The sequence below is a fragment of the Pipistrellus hanaki genome, assembly GCF_964339955.1.
Source record: "Pipistrellus hanaki genome assembly, chromosome: 11".
NCBI classification, from domain to species: domain Eukaryota; kingdom Metazoa; phylum Chordata; class Mammalia; order Chiroptera; family Vespertilionidae; genus Pipistrellus; species Pipistrellus hanaki.
The window spans coordinates 14,537,218-14,559,339 of NC_140513.1; the positions used below are offsets into that span (position 1 = coordinate 14,537,218).

The following is a 22,122-nucleotide window of genomic DNA, read 5'->3' on the forward strand; positions in this document are numbered from 1 at the left end:
TCACTGGCATTAAGAACACTTTCTCCTGGGACTCCAGGTACAGCTCAGCTCCTCTGGCCTCTAAACATGTTCCTTCCCAAGGGGCCTGGAGGAAGGTGCGCAGTTATCCCAACTGATTGCTGCTCTACTCAGGGATTTGGGGCTGTCTCCTTCTGAGGTCTCTTTCTGCTACTAACAGGGGAGATTCTGCCTGTTGTTTTGAAGCTGTTGAACAGACATGAGAGTCTGTAAAGGTCCTAGGGCCACAAAGGTTTGTTCCCTTTCATTTAATCCTGGGTCTCCTGCTGATCCACAGACTGAGGATTCGGGAAAGAGCACAAAGCAAAAGGTATCAAAACTCGTAGTCCTGGTATAGATTAGAAGGGACACAGAAATCTCCATAGTTGTGTGTGTGTGTGTGTGTCACTGACTCACACACTGAATGCCTCCACCGAGGACATGTATAATTCAGAGAAGGTGGTAAGTTTCCTCAGCGATGTGTGCCTTATTTTACTTGTGTTTTGTTGCCTGTGTGCTGCATAGAAGACCTTGTGCATCACTTGTGATTTGAATGTGTGACTGTCTGTGACTGCAATGTGTGTGGTAGGGAATGCTTGATAGTTACGTGTGATAGATTTGTGTGACGTTGACTCACACTCTGGCTGTATTTACCTAGCTTGAGTGTAAGCCAGGGAAGTCTATAAGTCTCCCTTTGGCAAGGTTGTGGCTATGATAGTGTGTGAGTGCTCTTGTGTGTAACAAACGCACATCTTGACTTCCTTCACACAGAAGATATGTAGGATGAAGACTTAAAACCAAGATACTGAAAAAGGCCAACAAATATCCTGATTTCATATGTCTGGTCTCACCATAGCTACAGATTAGAACCCACACAGGCAGTTCCAAAAAAGCCCATTTTGAAGAGCTATTGGGGGCCATTTCCAGTGATTTGAATACTACAGGAGCATCCCTGGAGGCCCAATGTTTTTGAACTTCTTCAACTTTGTTACATGGTTTAGAAACTAAATGCTCATATCTGAGGTCACATATGTCTACACTCAACTCTTTGTCTTTTTCCCACCTAATAGCTTTGTGGTCGTACATGCTCAGCAGCCTTCATTGTCAAATGGGAATGATGACAATCACTGTGGAATCTGGTCTGTAAGGTGCTTAGCTTCTAGCACATTGTAAGCACTTAGTAATTTGTAGCCTGTAGAGGCCATGACACCTGACTCTCCATTTCCTCAGTGCTAGAGGACAATACCTGGTACACTGACAGGAAAATTAGTCCAACAAAGACTCCTCCTGACCTTCAGGCAGCCGCTTCTCCTCTATTACTGAGTGTCTCCCAGCCACCCCTTTCACTCATGGTGCTGACAGAATCAAGGCACCATTTCAGTATTGTTCCCTTCCCTCAAAATGGGTCTCTTCCAGGAGATGTTTGAGATCCTACTTACTTACTGAGATTACTTAACCTTGTCAGATACCCACACAACATTGTTAAATGCCGAGTTCCTCTCCCAAAAGTATTGGCATTTTGACATTTAACTTTAGCTTAACCTTTCTAACTTCCACAGGAAGAAATGGGTGAATTCTCTTCCCAGTGAAAATATTATCAGAAAATCTACCTTTGAGACCAGGCCTTGCTGGGTAGTATCTATGTGAAATTATGTAAGCCATCTCACTACTCATGTTAGTAAGTAAAGGTACAAAAATCATTGTCTTCCCTACTTATCAGACACAGAACAAACATTGGTGGATGGAATGAAACTGGAAGTTCATGAAAATCATTTGCAAACTACTGGGCTATAAGAATATGATTGCTGTCTGAGCAGAAGGATTTTCTGAAATCCTGAGACTATATTTCTCAAAGTCCTGGCTCTTTTGTCTAACTAAAGAGAGATATAAACAGCAGGGTTATAGGAGCAGAGATTCCAATAAATCTAAGAAACATGAAAGAATTGAGACTACAGCAGTTACAAATTATGTGATCATGATAGTTCTCACTCCTTCTGCGTATGTATATAATAAAGTTTTAGAACATCTACCTTTTGGGATTATTTAAAATTTAGTGAGGCAATAATGCAAAAATGCCTCAGACATTGACAGAGTGTTCACTAAATGTCAATTATTATAAATGTGAAGATCGTACTAGAAATAGTGATGGTCAATCAGGTAACTGTGAATCCTAAAAGACACTTCCCATCCTTCAGGGTCCCCAGTTCTCACATGCCAGATCTCAGATCTCAGGTGTTTCCTGCCTGTGGATCCTCATTTCTGAGCCAGCTTGGCAGATGGAGACAGATGCACTGAGGTAATTTATTTCTTGGCAACAAGATGGATGTGCATTTACATTTGTTTCACCAGAAGATTTACCCAATGACAGGATATGAGCTCCAAAATGGTTCTTGAGAGGGTGAGAGCTCAGATAAAAATAATTGGTAAGGTTTTGTGTTTATTTTATACAAGACACTGTTCCTAGATATTAATGTGTCTTGAATTACAATCCTCTAAGAATGTGTGACATTGGCATCACCACAGACAATGGCACAACATGAGGCAAAGACAATCACCCCCTCAACTCATCCACCCAGAAAGTAGTGGGGCCAGAATTACAGCACAAGGAAGCTGGCTGCAGAGCTTCATGTTTACTCAGTCCTGTGTCAGGGGTACCCAGAGGGTCAGAGCTCCCGTGTGCCCCATTTATTCATGCATTTCCAATTGATAGCACAGTGCCAGTAACCTGTCTAATTAAAAAATTAAGAATGAATTTGTTCTAGTTTCATTTGAAAAAAAAACAACACAAAACACAATGTTGGGCATTGAGAGTGTGTTGGCTGCTATGGCAGCTCAAGCTGATTATATTTATGCAAGGATAGTCTTTCTCTCCAGAAGGAAGTAGAAGACCCTACAGAGGTGGCCAGAATCACACCATGGAAGTATCTTATCATTTTTCACTGTCCTTTCATTCTCAGCAGACAGAAGAGCAGCATGAGGCCTGAGAACCAGAGCAGCGTGTCCCAGTTCCTCCTCCTGGGGCTCCCCATCCCACCAGGGCAGCAGGGCGTGTTCTTCACCCTGTTCCTGGGCATGTACCTGACCACGGTGCTGGGCAACCTGCTCATCATCCTGCTCATCAGGCTGGACTCCTGCCTGCACACGCCCATGTACTTCTTCCTCAGCCACTTGGCCTTCTCTGACATTTCTCTTTCATCTGTCACTGTCCCTAAGATGCTCAGGAACATGCAGACTCAGCAACAATCCATCTCCTATGTGGGATGCATTACACAGTTGTATTTTTTCATACATTTTGCTGGTATTGACAATTTTCTTCTGGCTGTGATGGCATATGACAGGTATGTGGCCATCTGTCACCCTCTGCACTACACCACCATCATGAGGGAGGGGCTCTGTGTGCTGCTGGTGGCTGGCTCCTGGATTCTCTCCTGTGGCAGTGCCCTGTTGCACACCTTCCTATTGGCCCAACTGTCCTTCTGTGCAGACCATACCATCACCCACTTCTTCTGTGACCTCGCTGCACTTCTGAAGCTGAGCTGTCCAAACACCTTCCTCAATGAGCTGGTCATATTCACCGAGGGAGGAATGATTTTATTTTTGTGTTTTGGTGTAATTTTGGGCTCCTATATCCGTATAGGGACCATCATCCTGAGGGTGCCTTCCACTAAGAGACTCTATAAAGCCTTGTCTACCTGTGGCTCCCATCTCTCTGTGGTGCTGTTATACTATGGGACAGTGGCAGGTGTTTACTTTTCCTCCTCCTCATGGGGTTCCAAAGACATAATTGCTTCAGTCATGTATACGGTAGTTACCCCCATGCTAAACCCTTTCATCTACAGCCTGAGGAACAGAGATATAAAACAGGCCTTAGACATGTTTGTCAATAGGGTTAAGTTCTTTAAGATGCAATCACTAAATCCTCTGGTTGTAGTCAGGAGCACAAGGAGATAGATCTCCTAAAATTATTGTATGACTGACACCTCCATACAACTTTCATAGAATATCCATTTCTCATCATGTATAAGTGTTATATGTGCACTAGGTCACACATATATGCTTCTAGGATTGTTAATTTTTTTTATTCCTAATTGATAGTCTTTGCTTGTAGATATATCATCTCTGATCATATACTAGAGGCCCAGTGCATGAATTCAGGTCCTTCAGCCTGACTGGCAATCAGGGCCAATTGAGGCTGTCTCACCCAATCCTAATGGGGGCCGGCAGGCCGGGGTGAGAGACCGTGGGAGGTTGGCCATCATGGGATGTTGGCTGTGGGAGTGCATTGACCACCAGGGGCAGCTTATGCAGTGAGCATCATAGCTACCAGCTGGTTATCCCATCATAATGGTCACTTAGGCTTTTAAATAGAGACTACAGGCCCTGTAAATAGATTCATGCACTGGTGTGGGGTGTGGCCTATGGAGATCATCACTGTGGGAGCGCTGCTCATCCTGGTAAGTCAGGTGGCTGAGGACCCACCCTCTGAGCAGCTGCTCCTGCTTTGGAGCACTGCTCACCCCGGTCAGCACAATAACCACCAGGGAGCAGCTCCTGCATTGAGCGTCTACCTCCTGATGGTCAGGGTGCATCATAGCAACTGGTTGACTGGTCGTTCTGCCATTCAGTCCCTGGGCTTTTATTATATAGAATATGCAAAATATGTTGCACAATCATAATGTGCTTTTGTGACTTTCTGTTTTGTGATATGTCATTTTCTGCTAATGCATTTAAAGAATTTTTATGTTATTAAAGAGCCTCTTATTTAGCTTCATAATTTTCTCCTGGTGCTCTTTCTATTTTATAACCTTATTTTTAAAAAGTATATTTTATTGATTTTTTTACAGAGAGGAAGGGAGAGGGATAGAGAGTTAGAAACTCTCAATCAATCAGCTGCCTCCTGCACACCCCCCACTGGGGATGTACCACAACCAAGGTACATGCCCTTGACTGGAATTGAACCTGGGACCCATCAGTCCCAGGCCAATGCTCTATCTACTGAACCAAACCAGTTAGGGCATAACTTGATTTTTTTAAGCTGGCTTTTGTTGGCTTCAAGCTGCTTGTTGTGCATCTCTTCCTAACTCACAATCACTGACATCATTTTATCTGACTGCAATCAGCCATGATAAAAATAATTACAGCCGAAGCCGGTTTGGCTCAGTGGATAGAGCGTCAGCCTGCGGACTGAAAGGTCCGGGGTTCGATTCCGGTCAAGGGCATGTACCTTGGTTGCGGGCACATGCCCAATAAGGTGTGCAGGAGGCAGCTAGTCCGATGATTCTCTCTCATCGATGTTTCTAACTCTCTATCCCTCTCTCTTCTTCTCTGTGAAAAATCAATAAAATATATTTTTTTAAAAAAAGAATAATTACAGTATGAAAATTGTTATGTACTACAAAGCCAGGCTGTTAGAAAAAGAGAGAAAGAGACTTTTTAAAAATGCACTTAAGATCACCCACTTTCATTTATAATTATGAAAACTTTTCTAGTAATATGTCCTACCTTAATACCTCATTTATTTATGATAGTAGTATAGATATTTTGTAGCTATAGTTATAGATATAAGGATAAAGATATGGGTAGAGATATAGTTACTATTATAGTATTGTATAGCTGGTCAAGATGAAGCTTTCTCCTGGTGAGTGATTAAATGGTATTTCTTTTCTATCATTTTAAACTTTTCTTTGTTCTTCTATGAGGTGTGCAGTGTTAAAAATGCAATGCTGAATTTTGCTCATTTTATGCAAAGCAACAATTATATTTCTGGAGAATCTTGTCTATTTTCTTCTAATGTAATCATAATACATTTGAATGTATATTTTCCATATTACTGTTTTTTATTTGATACATCTGTTTTACATATATTCTCTCATCTTCCACTTTAAAGTAAATACATGTTTTCAAATTCAATTATCCCTCTATTACCTTATTAATCATACATCATTATTATTGTTTTATTATTCATTTCTGTGCTGTATGCAGAGATCACTTCTTTCTTTCTTTTTAGCTATTTGAGGTATGTGATTCAGTGGCATTTAGGACACATATCAACAATCTCATTTTATGACTCGTAAAAAAACTCTATAAAACATCAACTGAATATTTTTCAACTGTGAGAAAAATAAGAATAAAGATATTTATGAACCAATAGAGAAATATTAGAATATATTGCTAAATGAAAAAAAGCAGTGTATAAAAGAACATTTATAGCATGCTTCTTTTTATATAAAAATGAAGGGGAATGAAATATATATGTGTCTGCCCATCTGATCAGAAAGAAGCATAGGAAGAATTAATAAGAAACTGATATGTATTCTCCAGTTGGCTTCTCTGAGATCATTTAGAATCTTTGTTTACCTATAGGAGGTAGGATAGAAGAAACGGGGAGATGAGTAGAATTACTTATATAGTTTTGACTATGCTGTATTTTGCCACTAAAAAAAATAAATAGGAGAGGTGGTGAATAAAGCAAACTACATTAAAACAATACAAATGAATCTAAATTATATTTTGAACTAACATCATAATTACTCTTAAGGGGAAAATAAAATAAGTAACCTAAGAAATTCTTAAAACCAAAATGTTGTCTATATTTTGTCAGAATTTAATCTCATAACTAAAAAAAAATACCTCTAAACAAAGTTTAAGCTGTAGAGTGCCATTAACTGTGGCATGTGTTCAAGATTCTAAAACAGCTCACCATGTATCCAAAGACTCAACAATTAAATAAATTTGGAGGAACAGGGAGTGGCTCTCACTCTTAGGGAAAGGAGCTCTGTATATGGAAAAGGAGAGGCTGGGAAGAACTCTATGGTATCAAACTAGAATTGGAAATATCAATTCGAACTCATGGGTTTTAAAATGTATAAATAGATTGCAATTTATAGGTTATATATGAACACGTATACTGTTCTCTTTCCCTATTCTTTCGGCCCCACTCCTGACTCACCTCCTGTGGGTAAACTTTCCTTTAGTTTCTTAGTATCTAGGTTTTTTCCTGGTATTGCTTTTATACATATTTTCTAGTTGGCATCTCTGACATCATTTAGAATCCTTTTAAGCAATGAAGACACCAAAAGCTTCAAAATAAGTAAGATTAGCAATGAATTATAACTCAGAGAATAATAATCCATGTATCCATAATGATATAAATGAATAAATAAGAAATGAGTATGAAATAAGGATAAGTTCCATCTTATAAATGAATATCAACATACACCTGCCAGAATGATTCATATCAATAAATCAACAAACAACTGCTGGCAAGGTTGTGGAGGCAAGAAAACCCCAGGGCCCTGCTGCTGGGAATGCAGACTGGTGCAGCCACTGTGGACAACAGTGTGGAGTTTCCACAAAAAAATTAAAAATGGAACTGCCTTTCGACCCAGTGATCCCTCTTCTGGAAATATATCCTAAGAATCCCAAAACAACAATCAGTAAGAATATATGCACCCCTATTTTCAATACAACACCACTTATATTTGTTAATAACTGAAAACAACCCACGTGCCCATCAGCAGATGAGTGGGTTAAAAAGCTGTGGTACATTTACGCAATGGAATACTACATGGCTGTATAAAAGTAGGAACTCTTACCCTTTGCAACAGCATAGATGGACCTGGAGAGTATTATGGTAAACAAAATTAGCAAGTCAGAGAAAGATGAATATCACATGATCTCACTAATATGTGGAATCTAATGAAGAAATAAACTTATGAACAAAATGGAACAGAAAGGCAGAAACCCGAGGTGAGAAGACTTGTGGTGACTAGATAAAGAAGACTTAGCTAAAGAACACATTTACATACCTCATGGACATGTACAATAGTGTAATGAAGGAAAAAGGCGGGGGAGAGGATAACAGGGCAAAGAGGGAAAAAAGGGGGAATTTGCAATAATGTCAACATCAAATTTTTTTCATAAAAAGAAAAGAATACAACTAATAAAGAAAAAATTATATAACTAAAAAAAAATCACCAGTATACCACCATATTTGCTATATAAGCATCAGGAGTAGGTGTGAAAAATAGTAGGTGAGATTTTAATAAGAAAAATGTTATGTTTATAGTAACAAAATAACAACTAAATGGTACCTATTATTTACAAACTTAAAAGAGTATCTTTAAAAACTGTCCAGGAATTCTTGATATCATTTTCACAACTTTTACATATCTTTGAAATCATTTCAAAATAAAAAGCTGAAAAAAGTTTTTCCTAGTTAGAGCAATGCCCAAGGACAAAGAAATCTAGGGCATGACTAGAATCAGGGGTACTGTCCCCTAGGACTCCAGTCCCTCTGGCTCTTGGACACACAGCTCCCTAAAGGGCAGTTAGAAATTAGCCACAAGCTTGGGGACTTGCTTGCAGTCTCTCATTAGCAGTTAAGTGTTACCTTTGAACTCAACTCTCTGGAGCTGGTTAAGAAAAAGGAACATCTGAAGAAGTGCCAAGGCCCCAGATATTGCTTTTGTGTGTCTGAATGTTAGGCCTCCTGAAGAAAACCTGAGGAGGTGGGCAATAATCTGGAGCAGGGGTGTCTGAACTCACCGATGAGCCCAGGTAAGAGGAGCTGGAAATCTGCACTTGGCTACAGATCTGCCTGTGTGCTAGTGGGTTCATGTGTGAGACTCTATGTCCATGATTATGTATGTATGTGTGTATTGTATATGGTTGTGCACATGTCACTTAATAGTTGCATGAGTGTGTTTGTGTGTATGAGTGTGCTATATAACTGACACACAGCCTGGTTTTAATGCATGTAGAACAAGTTATCAGGCTCTTGGTGTTTGATTGGGGACTCCTCAGTAATGCCTGTCATCGAAATACACTGGCATCACAGCTGAGAATCAAGAGTGAGACTGTTGTTTCTGCTGTAGAACAAGAAAATGCCCGACCTTACCAGGAACCAAGGTCAGTTCAGAGAGAGCTCAGACCTCTGCTCAGCAGCATGTGCTGGTGCACCTGGGAGCTGTGTTGTGGGTGACACACTTGTGTGTGAGAGATGAAAGGGTTTTGTTTGATTTTCTCTGTGTGTATGTTATCATGTTTATGTGACCAGGTGCATTGGATGTTGTTGCTGGTTTAATGACTGCCTGTGACTGGATAGGCTTCCCTGCACCAAGTAGACACCTGTCCCTGGGAAGGGGATGGCTATAAAGGTGGAAGCCTGCCTCTCTGTTATAGGAGGGTGTATGCTACTTGCAGTGAGTGTGTGGCTGGGTGTCCATATGTGTTGTGGTGAGTGCTTCTGGTGAAATTTGAAAAAATACATATATTTTTATTGATTTCAGAGAAGAAGGAAAAGGGAGAGAGACATAGAAACAAATGATGAGAGAGAATCATTTATCAGTTGTCTCCTGTATGTCTCCCCCCCACTGGGTATCAAGCCCACAACCCTAGCATGTGCCCTGACTGAGAATAGAGTTGTAACCTTCTGGTTCATAGGTCAATGCTATACTGGCCAACTCTTGTGATATTTTCTAATTGTTGTGGTCTGTGTGCTTTTGGTGATGTGTGTACAATGCTTATGTTATGTATATGCAGTGAGTTGAGTATTTATGAGATGAGTCCTGAGACAGGTTGTGTTAGTATGTTTGAGTGGGTGATCCATTGTATGTTGCATATGTCTCACTGAGTGTGTTACTTATGATTTGTATGTATGTAGACAAGTGTTTTTGAGCTGAACCACAAATTGTCTATTCTTCCCTTAAGATGGGAACATGGGCAGAGGTGACTAGAATCCTCACATCAGCAGTGTGTGTGTGTGTGTGTGTGTGTGTGTGTGTGTGTGTGTGTATACATGCACACACACACTTATGGGTGTCAGAAATCACGTATGTCTTTACCTTTCCTCCTTCTGTGGCACCATTAGCTGAGATAGCCCCACTCTAAGCAACTCCTGGTTTCCTGAAACAAATCTGCTCTTATTTCCATGCATCTGAGTGGGACTGAGTTCCTGAGTTTTTGCAACCTCTTCTTTACTTTTATGAAATATCCCAGGAAAAAAAAATGTCAGGACATCATGCTGTATGAAGTTATTAAATAAAATAAAATTACCATTAAATATCAGAGAGACATTGTGCAAGTTACTTAAACTTTTGGTCTTAGTTTCCACATTTATAAAATGGAAAGAATTTCACTTGTTTTATGAATGATACTGAGGTTCTCAGTAAAAGTTATTGTGTATATAAAGTTAATATATTTGAAGATTTTTTGTCAGTTGGAAGGTATATAAATCTAAAGGAATGAAATTATCTAGTAAGAGGTTTCAGAATTTTGGACAACTTTGAGTCCTCAGAGCTCCAAAGTAATACAATGTGCATGGCTCCACTAAGCAAGTGAAGGGAAGTTTCTATGTGTAATGTTAAAATCATAGGTTCTGATCACACAGACATATTATACCAAACCCCATGAAGTAGCTAATACTTGGTGATTTTTATTATATAGGAAATGATAATATATCTAGCAAGTTATATACTTACATATTACATACATTATACATATAGATACATACACATCTGCCCTTCTATTTCCTACATTTATGTGGGCCTAAAAATTGTATAATTTATGTTTTTGTTTCTTAAAAACTAAAATAGGTGAAAAAAACACCTTTTCTTGCTGAAGCTGTGAGGAGGTTTTAAAATCTGGTAATGTCAGGTTGATGTGTGGATTTAATTAGGAAATGTAGGTGAGGTCCTTAGGCAAGTACCCAAATGTTCTCCTTAATGTTCAACCATATTGTGACAGTTTGTGGACTATCGTATTTTGGTTTCAGAGCTATTCTGGCACCAATTGGTTTTAAGTGGCCACCCACTTGATAGTGTCTGAGTTTACAGCTGTAAGCCAGAGGGACTCTCTGGAGGGTTCTCAGGAGGAGTGTGAAAATGCTTTGAGAACTCCAACTCATCTCTGAAGTCTCACATTAACTCAATACACCAACAACTGATACTAGTTTCTGGGGCTCATCTTCTGTTTCTGCCACAGTGAATTATTATAGGGGTTGGTGTAGAAATTATCTCTGGGCTGGTGTAGAAATTATCCCTCCATGCTCATCAAGATCTAATTTCATAGAAGTGAGACCTTGCTTTTCTTGTTCACTGCTACATCTCAATTTTTAGTAGAGATCCTGACACAGACGTGATGTTAAAAGTAACGGTTGAATAAAACAAAGAACCCCTTCTTGCTACTGTCTTGTGGACTACTTTAAGGTTCAATGTTTTCCAGGAGCCAGACTGTGAGAGAGGGAAGATATATAAATCCATAGGTGTGGGGAATATGAAACTATTTAAAAATGAATATCTTTCTCAGAGAATGATAGTATGAGATGTGATGGTTCTGATCTTCCTTTCTAGGTGCCTGAGACTCGCAACCCTTCTTCATCCCAAGCAGACAGAAGAGCAGCATGAGGCCTGAGAACCAGAGCAGCGTGTCCCAGTTCCTCCTCCTGGGGCTCCCCATCCCACCAGGGCAGCAGGGTGTGTTCTTCACTCTGTTCCTGGGCATGTACCTGACCACGGTGCTGGGCAACCTGCTCATCATCCTGCTCATCAGGCTGGACTCTCGCCTGCACACGCCCATGTACTTCTTCCTCAGCCATTTGGCCCTCACTGACATATCCTTCTCCTCTGTCACTGTCCCTAAGATGCTCATGAACATGCAGACTCAGCAACAAACCATCTCCTATGTGGAATGCATTTCTCAGTTGTATTTTTTTATACTTTTTGGTTGTCTTGACAACTTTCTTCTGGCTGTGATGGCATATGACAGGTACATGGCCATCTGTCACCCTTTGCACTATTCCACAATCATGAGTCAGGCACTGTGCACGTTGCTGGTGGCTGGATCCTGGATGGTTAACTGTGTTCATGCTCTTACTCATACCCTCCTCTTGGTTCAACTGTCCTTCTGTGCTGAAAATAGCATCACTCACTTCTTCTGTGAGCTCACAGCACTCCTGAAGCTGAGCTGCTCAGACATCTCCCTCAATAATCTGGTCATCTTCATTGAGGGAGGTATGCTTTACTTCCTGCCACTGAGCATTGTTTTGGGCTCATACATTTGTATAGCAACTATTATCCTGAGGGTGCCCTCTGCTAAGAGAATCTCTAAAGCCTTTTCTACCTGTGGCTCCCATCTCTTTGTTGTGTCTTTATACTATGGGACACTTGCTGGTATTTACTTTTTCTCCTCATCATGGGGTTCCAAGGACATAATTGCTTCAGTCATGTATGCAGTAGTTACCCCCATGATGAACCCCTTCATCTACAGCCTGAGGAACAGAGATATAAAACAAGCCCTAGAGATGTGTATGAATAGAATTAACTTTTTAAAGTGACAATCATTAAATCCCCTTGCTGCAAACAGAAGCACAGGGAAATAGATATAAAATTATTTATGGTCGACATCTCCATATAACATTAATATAATATACATTTTATTGTCATGTACAAGTGTTATAATATGTCAACTAGGTCACATTTGCTACTTGGATTGTTAATAATTCATTGTTATTTTTTGCTTGTCCATCATATCTTATAAGATATATGCAAAATACACTGCAGAATTATACCTACGGATCTGCTTTTACTTTGTCCTTTGAGATATGTCATTTTTGTTTATTTATTTTTTATACTATGATTTTGAGAACACTGATTTTTGCAACATGATTCCCTCCTGGGGAATTTTTTTCTTCTTCAAGTAGTTTTTTTTATTGTGTTAAAATACACAATTTGCATTATAACCATTTTTCAGTATACAGTTCAACAGCATTAGGTAAATCCACATTGTTGTGTTGCTTATGCATTTTAAAGCTCTGTCATTAGGTACCTATATATTTAGGATTCTCATGTCTTCTTGTGTGTTTTTTATTCCAGTTGAGTCAACTGGGGTAACATTCTATCTAATAAAAGAGTAATATGCAAATTGACCATACCTTGCTATACATGCAAGCCAAGTCTACCAGCCACACCCACCAGCCAATCAGGAGCGAATATGCAAATAAACCCAACCAAGATGGCTGCAGCAACAAAGAGAATAAGAGTGAGGCTTGGGTTTCCCTGGCAATGGAGGAAGCCAAGCTTCCCACCTGCCCTGGCTGGCCGGGCCCTCCACTCCAGGCTACAAAGTTTCAATTATAGAAGATAAATAAATCCCAACAAAATGGCTGCAGACGCGGAGCAAGCAGGAGGCTTGGCTCCACTCAAGGTTACAAAGTTTCAATTATAAAAGATAAATTAATCCCAGATACCAGGTCCTCCACTTGGGTTGCTGGGAGACATGGCCAGCCTGCAAACCAACACAGGCTCCTCACTCAGGCCACTGCACAATCCAAAGGAACTGCCACCCTGATCTGGAATACCCTTCAGGGCAAACCAGCTGGCCCCCACCAGTGCACCAGGCCTCTATCCTATCTAATCCTATCTAATAAAAGAATAATATGCAAATTGACCATCACTCCAACACACAAGATGGCTTCCCCCATGTGGTGAAAGATGACTACCCCCATGTGGACACAAGGTGGCCACAAAAAGATGGCCAGCAGGGGAGGGCTATTGGGAGGGATCAGGCCTGCAAAGAAGGGCATTTAGGGGCAATCAATACTGCAGGGGAGGGCACTTAAGGGTGACCAGGCTGGTAGAGGTGGGAAGTTGGGGACAACCAGGCCTGCAGGGAAGAGCAGTTGGGGGGGACCAAGGCCTGAAGGGGAGAGAAGTTGGGGGGACCAGGTTTGCAGGGGATGGCAGAAATAAAGTTTCAAAATGAATAATAAATGATTAATGATTATAACTTAGAGAATAAGAATCTATGAGTCCATAATAGCGATATGCAAATTAACCCTAACAGCAGAACTACCAGTAACTATGAAGTGCAATAACCACCAGGGGTCAGACATTTAACGCAGGAGCTGCCCCCTGGAAGTCAGTGCGCTTCCAAAGGGGGTACTCAACTTAGCCACAAGCTGGGCTAATGGCTGAGAGAGCAGGGGTGGTGGTGAGAGCCTCTCCTGCCTCCTAGGCAGCGCTAAGGATGTCTGACTGCCCAGGTCCCTGATCCTGGGTGCCAGAGGGAAACAGTGCCAGCAGCCAGAGGAAGGAAGGCCTACTTTTACATGAATTTCATGCATCAGGCTTCTAGTAAATAAATAAAAAACTAATGAGTGTGGAAAAACAGTAATTTTCGTCTTATAAGAGAGTACAAATAATAAATCAAGAAGAAATAATCCTACCTAATAAAAGAGTAATATACAAATTAACTATTACTCCGCTACACCCATCAGCCACGTCTACCAGCCACATCCACTAGTCATGCCCACCAGCCAATCAGAGTGAGTATGCCAATTAACCCCTACCAAGATGGCTGCAGCCACAGAGAGCAGTTGAGAGACTTGGGTTTCCCCGGCAATAGAGGAAGCCAAGCTTTCCACACACCCTGGCCAGCCTAGGCCTCCACTCAAGGAGACAAAGTTTCAATTATAGAAGATAAATCCCAAGAAAAATGGCGGCTGCCACAGAGCTGGAGAGAACAAGCTAGGGTTGCCCCGGGCAATGGAGAAAGCTAAGCTTTCCACCTGCCCTGGTTGGCCTAGGCCTTCACTCAAGGCTACAAAGTTTCTATTATAGAAGGTAAACAAACCCAAATAGAAATGGTGGCAGCCACAGAGCAAGGAGAAGGCTTGACTCTGCTCCATGCTACAAAGTTTCAATTGTAGAAGGTAAATAAATTCCAGATACCAGGGTGTCCACTTGGGTTGCCGGGAGGGCATGGCTGACCTGCAAACCACCACAGGCCCCTCGCCCAAGCCACCCCAGGCCCCAAGGGAACCCCCACCCTGATACAGGACCCCTTTAGGGCAAACCAGCTGGCCCCCACCCGTGCACCAGGACTCTAGCCTATCTAATAAAAGAGTAATATGCAGATTGACCATCACTCCAACACACAAGATGCCCTCATGTGGACACAAGATGGCCACCACAAGATGGCCAGCAGGGAAGGGCAGCTGGGAGGCACCAGGCCTGCAAGGAAAGACAGTTGAGATGGACCGGACCAGAGCAGTTAGAAGCGATCAACCCTGCAGAGGAGGGCAGTTGGGATGACCAGGCTGACAGAGGGAAGTTGGGGGCAAACAGGCTGGTGTGGGAGCAGTTAGACATCAATCAGGCTGGCATGGGAGTTGGTAGGGGGTGATCAGGCTGGCAGGCAGAAGTGGTTAGGGGCAATCAGGAAGGCAGGCAGGCGAGCAGTTGGAAGCCAGGAGTCCTGGATTGTGAGAAGGATGTCCAACTGCCCATTTAGACCCGATCCTGGTGGCAGTCGAACATCCCCTGAGGGGTCACAGATTGGAGAGAGTTTAGGCTGGGCTGAGGGACACTCCCCGCTGGCCTCAGTGCACAAATTTTGTGCACCTGGACTCCAGTCCTATATAATTAAAACATAGTATGCAAATTGTCCCCTTGACAGATTGTTTATCCAAGAGTTCGACCAGGGGTCAAGGCCAGCCAGGGGAAGAAAGGGAAGCCCTGGCCTGCAGCAAGCAATGGGAAATGGAGGGAGGCCCCAACTGGTGGCAGTGGCAGTGGCAACAAGCAGCTGGGGAAAGGAGGGAGTACTGGCTGGCAGCTGGCACCAGCCAGGGACCCTACTAGTGCACGCATTTCATGAACAGGGCCTCCAGTGGAATTATAATATCACAATTTGACAACAACATTAGCAATAATTTTCTAATATAAGAATCACCAATGGATGTCAAATATAGTGAGTTGAAATTTTAGTAAAGGAAATGTTTGTATAGTATCAAAATATCTACCAAAATAATATCTACTAATTACAAGGTTAGAATAGTAACTTAAAAAAATAGTAAGTTTCCTGGCAGATACTACATTAGCCAATTATAAGTTAGGGCAAAAGTATGTTTAGAGAGATGGAGAATGTGTTTGGTTTTCTCTGTATGTATGTTAGCATGAAAAATAATACAACAATAATTAAATATATATAAAAACAGGTGATATGCAAATTAGCTGGGCATCACAACTGGCTTAGGAGGAGGCTGCATCACTATCTCTCAGAAGGAGCTTCGCGCACAGATGAGCAGGAGGGGACTGCATGCCACCCCCAGCCCCAGCGGACACACACCAGGGGTGGGGGCATGCTCCAAGTGGTCACCCCCTGCATGTCTCACTTAGTGTGTTACTAATGATTTGCATGTGTGTAGACAAGTGTTTTTGAGCAGACATACACCAGGGCTGGGAGCGTGCTCAGAGCGACTGCGGCATGGCTTGCAGCACACCCCTGGTGGGTGATGGCAGAAGTCAGAGAGAAGCAGCTCCGGTCCCAGATGCCTAGCGGTGGCTGGAGCAAAGCAGCCCAGGTCCTGGATGGCAGCGGCAGCCAAAGTGAAGCAATCCGGGATCTGGGTGCCTGGCAGCAGCTGGAGCGAAACAGCCCAGGTCCTGGGTGCCAGAGGGAAGCTAGTGCCTGCAGCCAGGGGAAGAAAGACCAATTCTTGCATAAATGTTTGTGCATCAGGCCTCTACTATGTGAATAAACTGTTTTGCATACTCATAACTGGAAACTTACTTTTTCCAACCATAATATATGGCATTTTACAATTTTTCTCTAGGTTTAAAATAATTTATAATGTTAGGTTGAAAATCCTTTGTCCTAGCTGGAATAATGCCCAAGAAGAAAGGCATCAGGGCATCACTATTGTAGAATCAGGGACACTGTCCCCTAGGATTCCTCTGGCTCTTGGACCCACAACTCCCCAACGGGCAGTCATTAATTAGCCAGAAATTTGTGGACTTGGACTTGGTTGCAGTCTCTCATTAATAATTAAGTGTTATCATTGGATTCATTTCTCTAGAGCTGGTTAAGGGGAAAAACAGTCTGTAGAAGGACCAAGTCTCCATATATTGCTTCTGTGTATCTGGATGTGAGGTCTCCTAAAGAAAACCTGAGGAGCTGAAGGTGTCTGAACTCACCAGGTGAGAGGAGCTGCAAATCTGCCCTTGGTGATGGATCTGCCTGAGTGCTAGTGGGTTCATGTGTGAGACTCTGTGTCCATGACTGTGTGGGTGCATGTACTGTGTGTGTTTGTGTATGTGCTAATAGTTGTGTGTGTGTGTGTGTGTGTGTGTGTGTGTGTGTGTGAACTACAGTCCTGTTTTAGCACAGGTAGTACAAGTTATCACCTTCAGGCGTGTGATTAGGGACTCCTGATTCATGTCTCTAATCACACTATTGTTTCTGCTGCTGGACAGGAAGATGCCCACCTCACTAGGAATCAAGGTCAGGTCAGGTCAGAGAGGGCTCACACCTCTGCTCAGCAATGTGGGTTGCTGTGTCTATGGGGGAGACACTCATATTTAGAGTATGAAGGTGTACTGTTGCGTTTTCTTTGTGTATGTGACCATGTGTATGTGACCACGTGCATGGGGCATAGGGGTATTTTAAAGATGCTGCCCGTGATTAAACAGGCTGAACTACTCCATGCTGACTGCCCTCCCCCATGAAAGGGGTGGTCAGAAGTGGGGAGACATGTCTTTGATTAATAGGAACATGTATGCTGTTTGCTGTAGGGAGTGTGGCTGGGTGAGCATATGTGTCATTGGTTTGTGCTTCTTGTGAGATTTTGAATTGCTTGTGGTCTTGTGTGTTTTTGGTGAAGTGTGTGTAGTGTTTGAGTTATGTATATATGGTGAGTTAAGTCTTTACCAGATTGTCATGGGTCATATGTATTAGTGTGTTTGTGGGTGAATGGAACATTGCTGAGTGTTGTGCATATATCACTTAGTATGTTACTTATAACTTGTATATATATGAATATTCATGTGTGAACCACAGATAGGCTATACTTCCCTTAGGATGGGGTTATGGGCATTGGTGACTGGAATCTTCAAATCAGGTGTGTGTGTGTGTGTGTGTGTGTGTGTGTGTGTGTGTGTGTGGTGTGCATCTCTGTATGTGAGTTGCATTTAGGACCTCAAGAATTTTCTTAAGTGTCCTCCTTCTGGGGCACCATTAGCTGAGATAACAACACTCCAAGTCCCCCCTTGATTCTTTTATAAAATATATATTTTTATTGATTTCAGAGAGGGAGAGGGAGAAGGAGAGAGATTGAAACATCAATGATAAGAATCAGCTACCTCCTGCATGTCCCCTACTGGGGATCAAGCCCACAATCCAAGCATGTGCCTTTGACCAGAATCAAACCTGGGATCCTTCAGTTCCCAGGACAACGCTCTATCCACTGAGCAAACCAGCCAGGTCTCTCCTTGATTCTATAAAACAAATCTGTCCTCATTTCCATGTACCCAAGTGGACTGACCAGAATTTTACAACCTCTTCTTTACTTTATTAAACATGAAAGCAAAATAAACTCAAGGTATCATGCTGTGTGAAGTAATAGGGCAGAATCACCACTATATAGCAGTGAGACATTGGGAAAATTACATAAATTTTTTAATCCTCACTGGAGGATATTTTTCCCTTTGATTTTAGAGGGAGTGAAAGAAAGAGGAAAAGATAGAGGGAAATGGCGATATGAGAGAAACGTATCAATTAATTGCCTCCTACAAGCACCCGGATCAGGGCTCAGACAGGGAAAGAGTCTGCAACCAGGGTACCTGGCCTTGATCAGAATTGAACCAGGGACCTTCAGTATGCAAGCCAATGCTCTATCCACTGAGCCAAACCAGCTAGGGCAAGTTACATAAATTTTTGGCCTCAGTTTCCTTGTTTCTGTGAACCTTACACAGAGTCTCAGTAAATATTTATTGTATAAAAAAGTTAATGTACTTGAAAATTTATTGTCAGTTGGAAAGAATATAAATATGAAGAAAAGAAATTTCCTTGGAAGAGGACCAAGAACTTTTGACAACTTTTGTTCCTCACAGCTCTAAAATAATACGTTGTTTTTGACTCCTTTAACAAGAAAAGGGAAGTTTCCATGTATAATAGTTACTGATCACAAATATATTAGACGAAACCTGAAGAATTAGCTAATACCTAGAAATATTTCATACAGAGAAAATAATACATATATATCCATTTCTAAACATTACATATCCCATATATTTAGATACAGATATATACACATGTGTATATGTGCCCTTCTGTCCCGTAATGTATAGTGTGACTACAGATTTGTGTCATTTATATTTTTATTTCTTAAAAGCTAAAATAGGCAAAAGAAAGCAAATTCTTAGTACAGCTGTGAAGAGGTTATAAAATCTGGGAATGTGCCCAGATACATTGGCTCAGTGGTTGAGCATTGACCTATGAACCATGAGGTCACACTTTAATTCCCTGTGAGGGCACATGGCTGGCTTATGGGCCTGATCCCCAGTAGGGGGAGGTGGGGCATGTGGAGGAAGCAGATAATCAATGATCCTCTCTCATCATTGATATTTCTATCTCTCTCCCTCTCCGAACTTCCATGAACTCAATTATATTGTTTAAAAATCGGAGAATGTAAGTTTGCTGAGTGGATTTAATTAAGAAAGATAAGGAAAGGTCTCTAGCCAAGTACCCAAATGTTCATCAAGAAGCTCAGCATGGCCGAAACCGGTTTGGCTCAGTGTTAGAGTGGACTGAAAGGTCCCGGGTTCGATTCCGGTCAAGGGCATGTACCTTGGTTGCGGACACATACCTGGTAGGGGGTGTGTAAGAGGCAGCTGGTCGATATTTCTCTCTCATCGACATTGCTAGCTCTCTATCTCTCTCCCTTCCTCTCTGTAAAAAATCAATAAAATATATATTTAAAAAAACCTCAGCATGATTATGAAATATAGTTTGTGGACTATTCTGTTTTGGATATATTCTGACATCAAGTGGTTTTCGATGGCCACCCATTTCTAGACTGTCCTTGAATTTACATTAGCTGTGGGTTAATGGGGCCCGGCAGGTTCACAGGAGGGGTGTGATTATATTCCAAACTCCCACTGAGCACTGGAGTCTCACACTACTTTCAGGCAGAAACAAATGACACCACTTTGCAGGGCTCACCTTCTATTCCTGCCACAGTGAATTATTATGGTTTGGCTCTGGCCTGGTGTAGAAATGATCCCTCCATGCTCATCAAGATCTAATGCCACAGAAGTGGGGACCTTCCTTTTTTGTGTACTGCTGCATTTCAGTCCACAGAAGAGATCCTGACACAGACTTGATGTTAAAAGTAATAGTTGAATAAAACAGGAAAACCCCTCCAGCCTCTGGGTGCTGATGTCTTGTTAACCACAACATGGGGGATAATGTATTTCTGGAACCAGACTGCAATAGAGGGAAGATCTTTACATCCACAGGTGGAATAATTATGGAAGTATTTTAAGGTGACGTTCCTAGAGAATAACAGTATAAGATGTGATGGTCCTGGCCATCCAATCTTGGCTCCTGAGATTCTGACAGCTTCTTTTCCCCCTGCGTACAGAAAAGCTGCATGAGGCCTGAGAACCAGAGCAGCGTGTCCCAGTTCCTCCTCCTGGGGCTCCCCATCCCACCAGGGCAGCAGGGCGTGTTCTTCACTCTGTTCCTGGGCATGTACCTGACCACGGTGCTGGGCAACCTGCTCATCATCCTGCTCATCAGGCTGGACTCCCGCCTGCACAGGCCCATGTACTTCTTCCTCAGCCACCTGGCCTTCTCTGACATTTCTCTGTCCTCTGTCACTGTGCCTAAGATGCTCATGAACATTCAGACTCAGCAACAATCCATCTCCTATGAGGGATGCATTACTCAGTTGTATTCTTTCATACTTTTTGGTTCTCTTGACAACTTTCTTCTGGCTGTGATGGCATATGACAGGTACATGGCCATCTGTCACCCTTTGCACTATTCCACAATCATGAGTCAGGCACTGTGCACGTTGCTGGTGGCTGGATCCTGGATGGTTGCCTGTGTCCATGCTCTTACTCATACCCTCCTCTTGGTCCGACTGTCCTTCTGTGCTGAAAATACCATCACCCACTTCTTCTGTGACCTCACTGTGCTTCTGAAGCTGAGCTGCTCAGACATCTCCCTCAATAATCTGGTCATCTTAATTGAGGGAGGTATGCTTTACTTTCTGCCACTGAGCATTGTTTTGGGCTCATACATCCGTATAGGAACTATCATTCTGAGGGCGCCCTCCACTAAGAGATTCTCTAAAGCCTTGTCTACCTGTGGGTCCCATCTCTCTGTGGTGTCTTTATACTATGGGACACTTGCTGGTGTTTACTTTTTTTCCTCATCATGGGGTTCCAAGGACATAATTGCTTCTGTCATGTATACAGTAGTTACCCCCATGATGAACCCCTTCATCTACAGCCTGAGGAGCAGAGATATAAAGCAGTCCCTAGAAATGTGTATGAATAGAGTTAGCTTTTAAAGTGGCAATCACTAGATTCTCTTGTTGCAGTCAGGATCACAAGGAGATAGAACTAAAATTAATTATGCTTGTCATCTCCATAAAACATTAATAGAATATACATTCTGTTGTCATGTACAAATGTTGTTAATATGTCAACCAGATCATATTTGCTTCTAGTATTGTTAATAATTATTATTTGGCACTTATCCATCGTTAAATGAAATACTAGAGGCCTGGTGTACGAAAATTCCTGAACTAAGATGGAGGTCACTCGGCTTGGCCTGCACCCTCTCACAGTCAGGGACTACTTAGGGGATGTTCACATAACTGGCTTTGACCTGCTCCATGGGGGAATGGGCCTAAGCTCTCAGTCAGACATCCCTCTGGTAGCTCATGAGCATTCAGGAATGTTCGACTTACGGCTTAGTTTCACACACCAGGGGATTCGGGCCTAAGTCAGCAGTTGGACATCCCTCTCTGATTTCAGGACCCCTAGCTTTTGCCGCTCACCTGCTTGCTGCTCCTTACCACTTGGCTTGCTGCTCCTTAGTGCTGCTGTGGAAGTGAGAGCGGCTCCCTCCACCACTGCTGTGCTAGCTAACAGTGAGCTTCTGGCTGAGTGGCACTCCCCCTGTAGAAATACATTAACAATCAGGGAGCAGCTCTTGGTGACTGGTGGTCAGTGCACATCATAGTGACTGTTCATCCTGGTCATTCTCCTGTAACAGTCCCTTAGTCTTTTATTGTATAGACTAGAGGCCTGGTGCATGAAATTCGTGTATGGG

General features: G+C 42.3%; 3 protein-coding genes across 3 annotated transcripts; all 3 read left to right on the forward strand.

Annotated features, from left to right (window-relative positions):
* Window positions 1–2,970: 2,970 nt before the first annotated feature.
* LOC311630346 (olfactory receptor 1J4-like) lies at window positions 2,971–3,948 on the forward strand (the record flags this gene model as incomplete). The annotated part of the gene is made up of 1 exon (XM_084899254.1): window positions 2,971–3,948. The coding sequence occupies one exon, from the start codon at window positions 2,971–2,973 to the stop codon at window positions 3,946–3,948; it is 978 nt and encodes a 325-aa protein (XP_084755380.1).
* Window positions 3,949–11,398: 7,450 nt separating this feature from the next.
* On the forward strand, window positions 11,399–12,331 carry LOC311630355 (olfactory receptor 1J4-like; the record flags this gene model as incomplete). Its single annotated transcript, XM_084899263.1, has 1 exon — window positions 11,399–12,331. The coding sequence occupies one exon, from the start codon at window positions 11,399–11,401 to the stop codon at window positions 12,329–12,331; it is 933 nt and encodes a 310-aa protein (XP_084755389.1).
* An 8,097-nt stretch (window positions 12,332–20,428) lies between these two features.
* Window positions 20,429–21,355, forward strand: LOC311630356 (olfactory receptor 1J4-like; the record flags this gene model as incomplete). The annotated part of the gene is made up of 1 exon (XM_084899264.1): window positions 20,429–21,355. One exon carries the CDS (start codon window positions 20,429–20,431, stop codon window positions 21,353–21,355), a length of 927 nt encoding a protein of 308 aa, XP_084755390.1.
* Window positions 21,356–22,122: the final 767 nt, after the last annotated feature.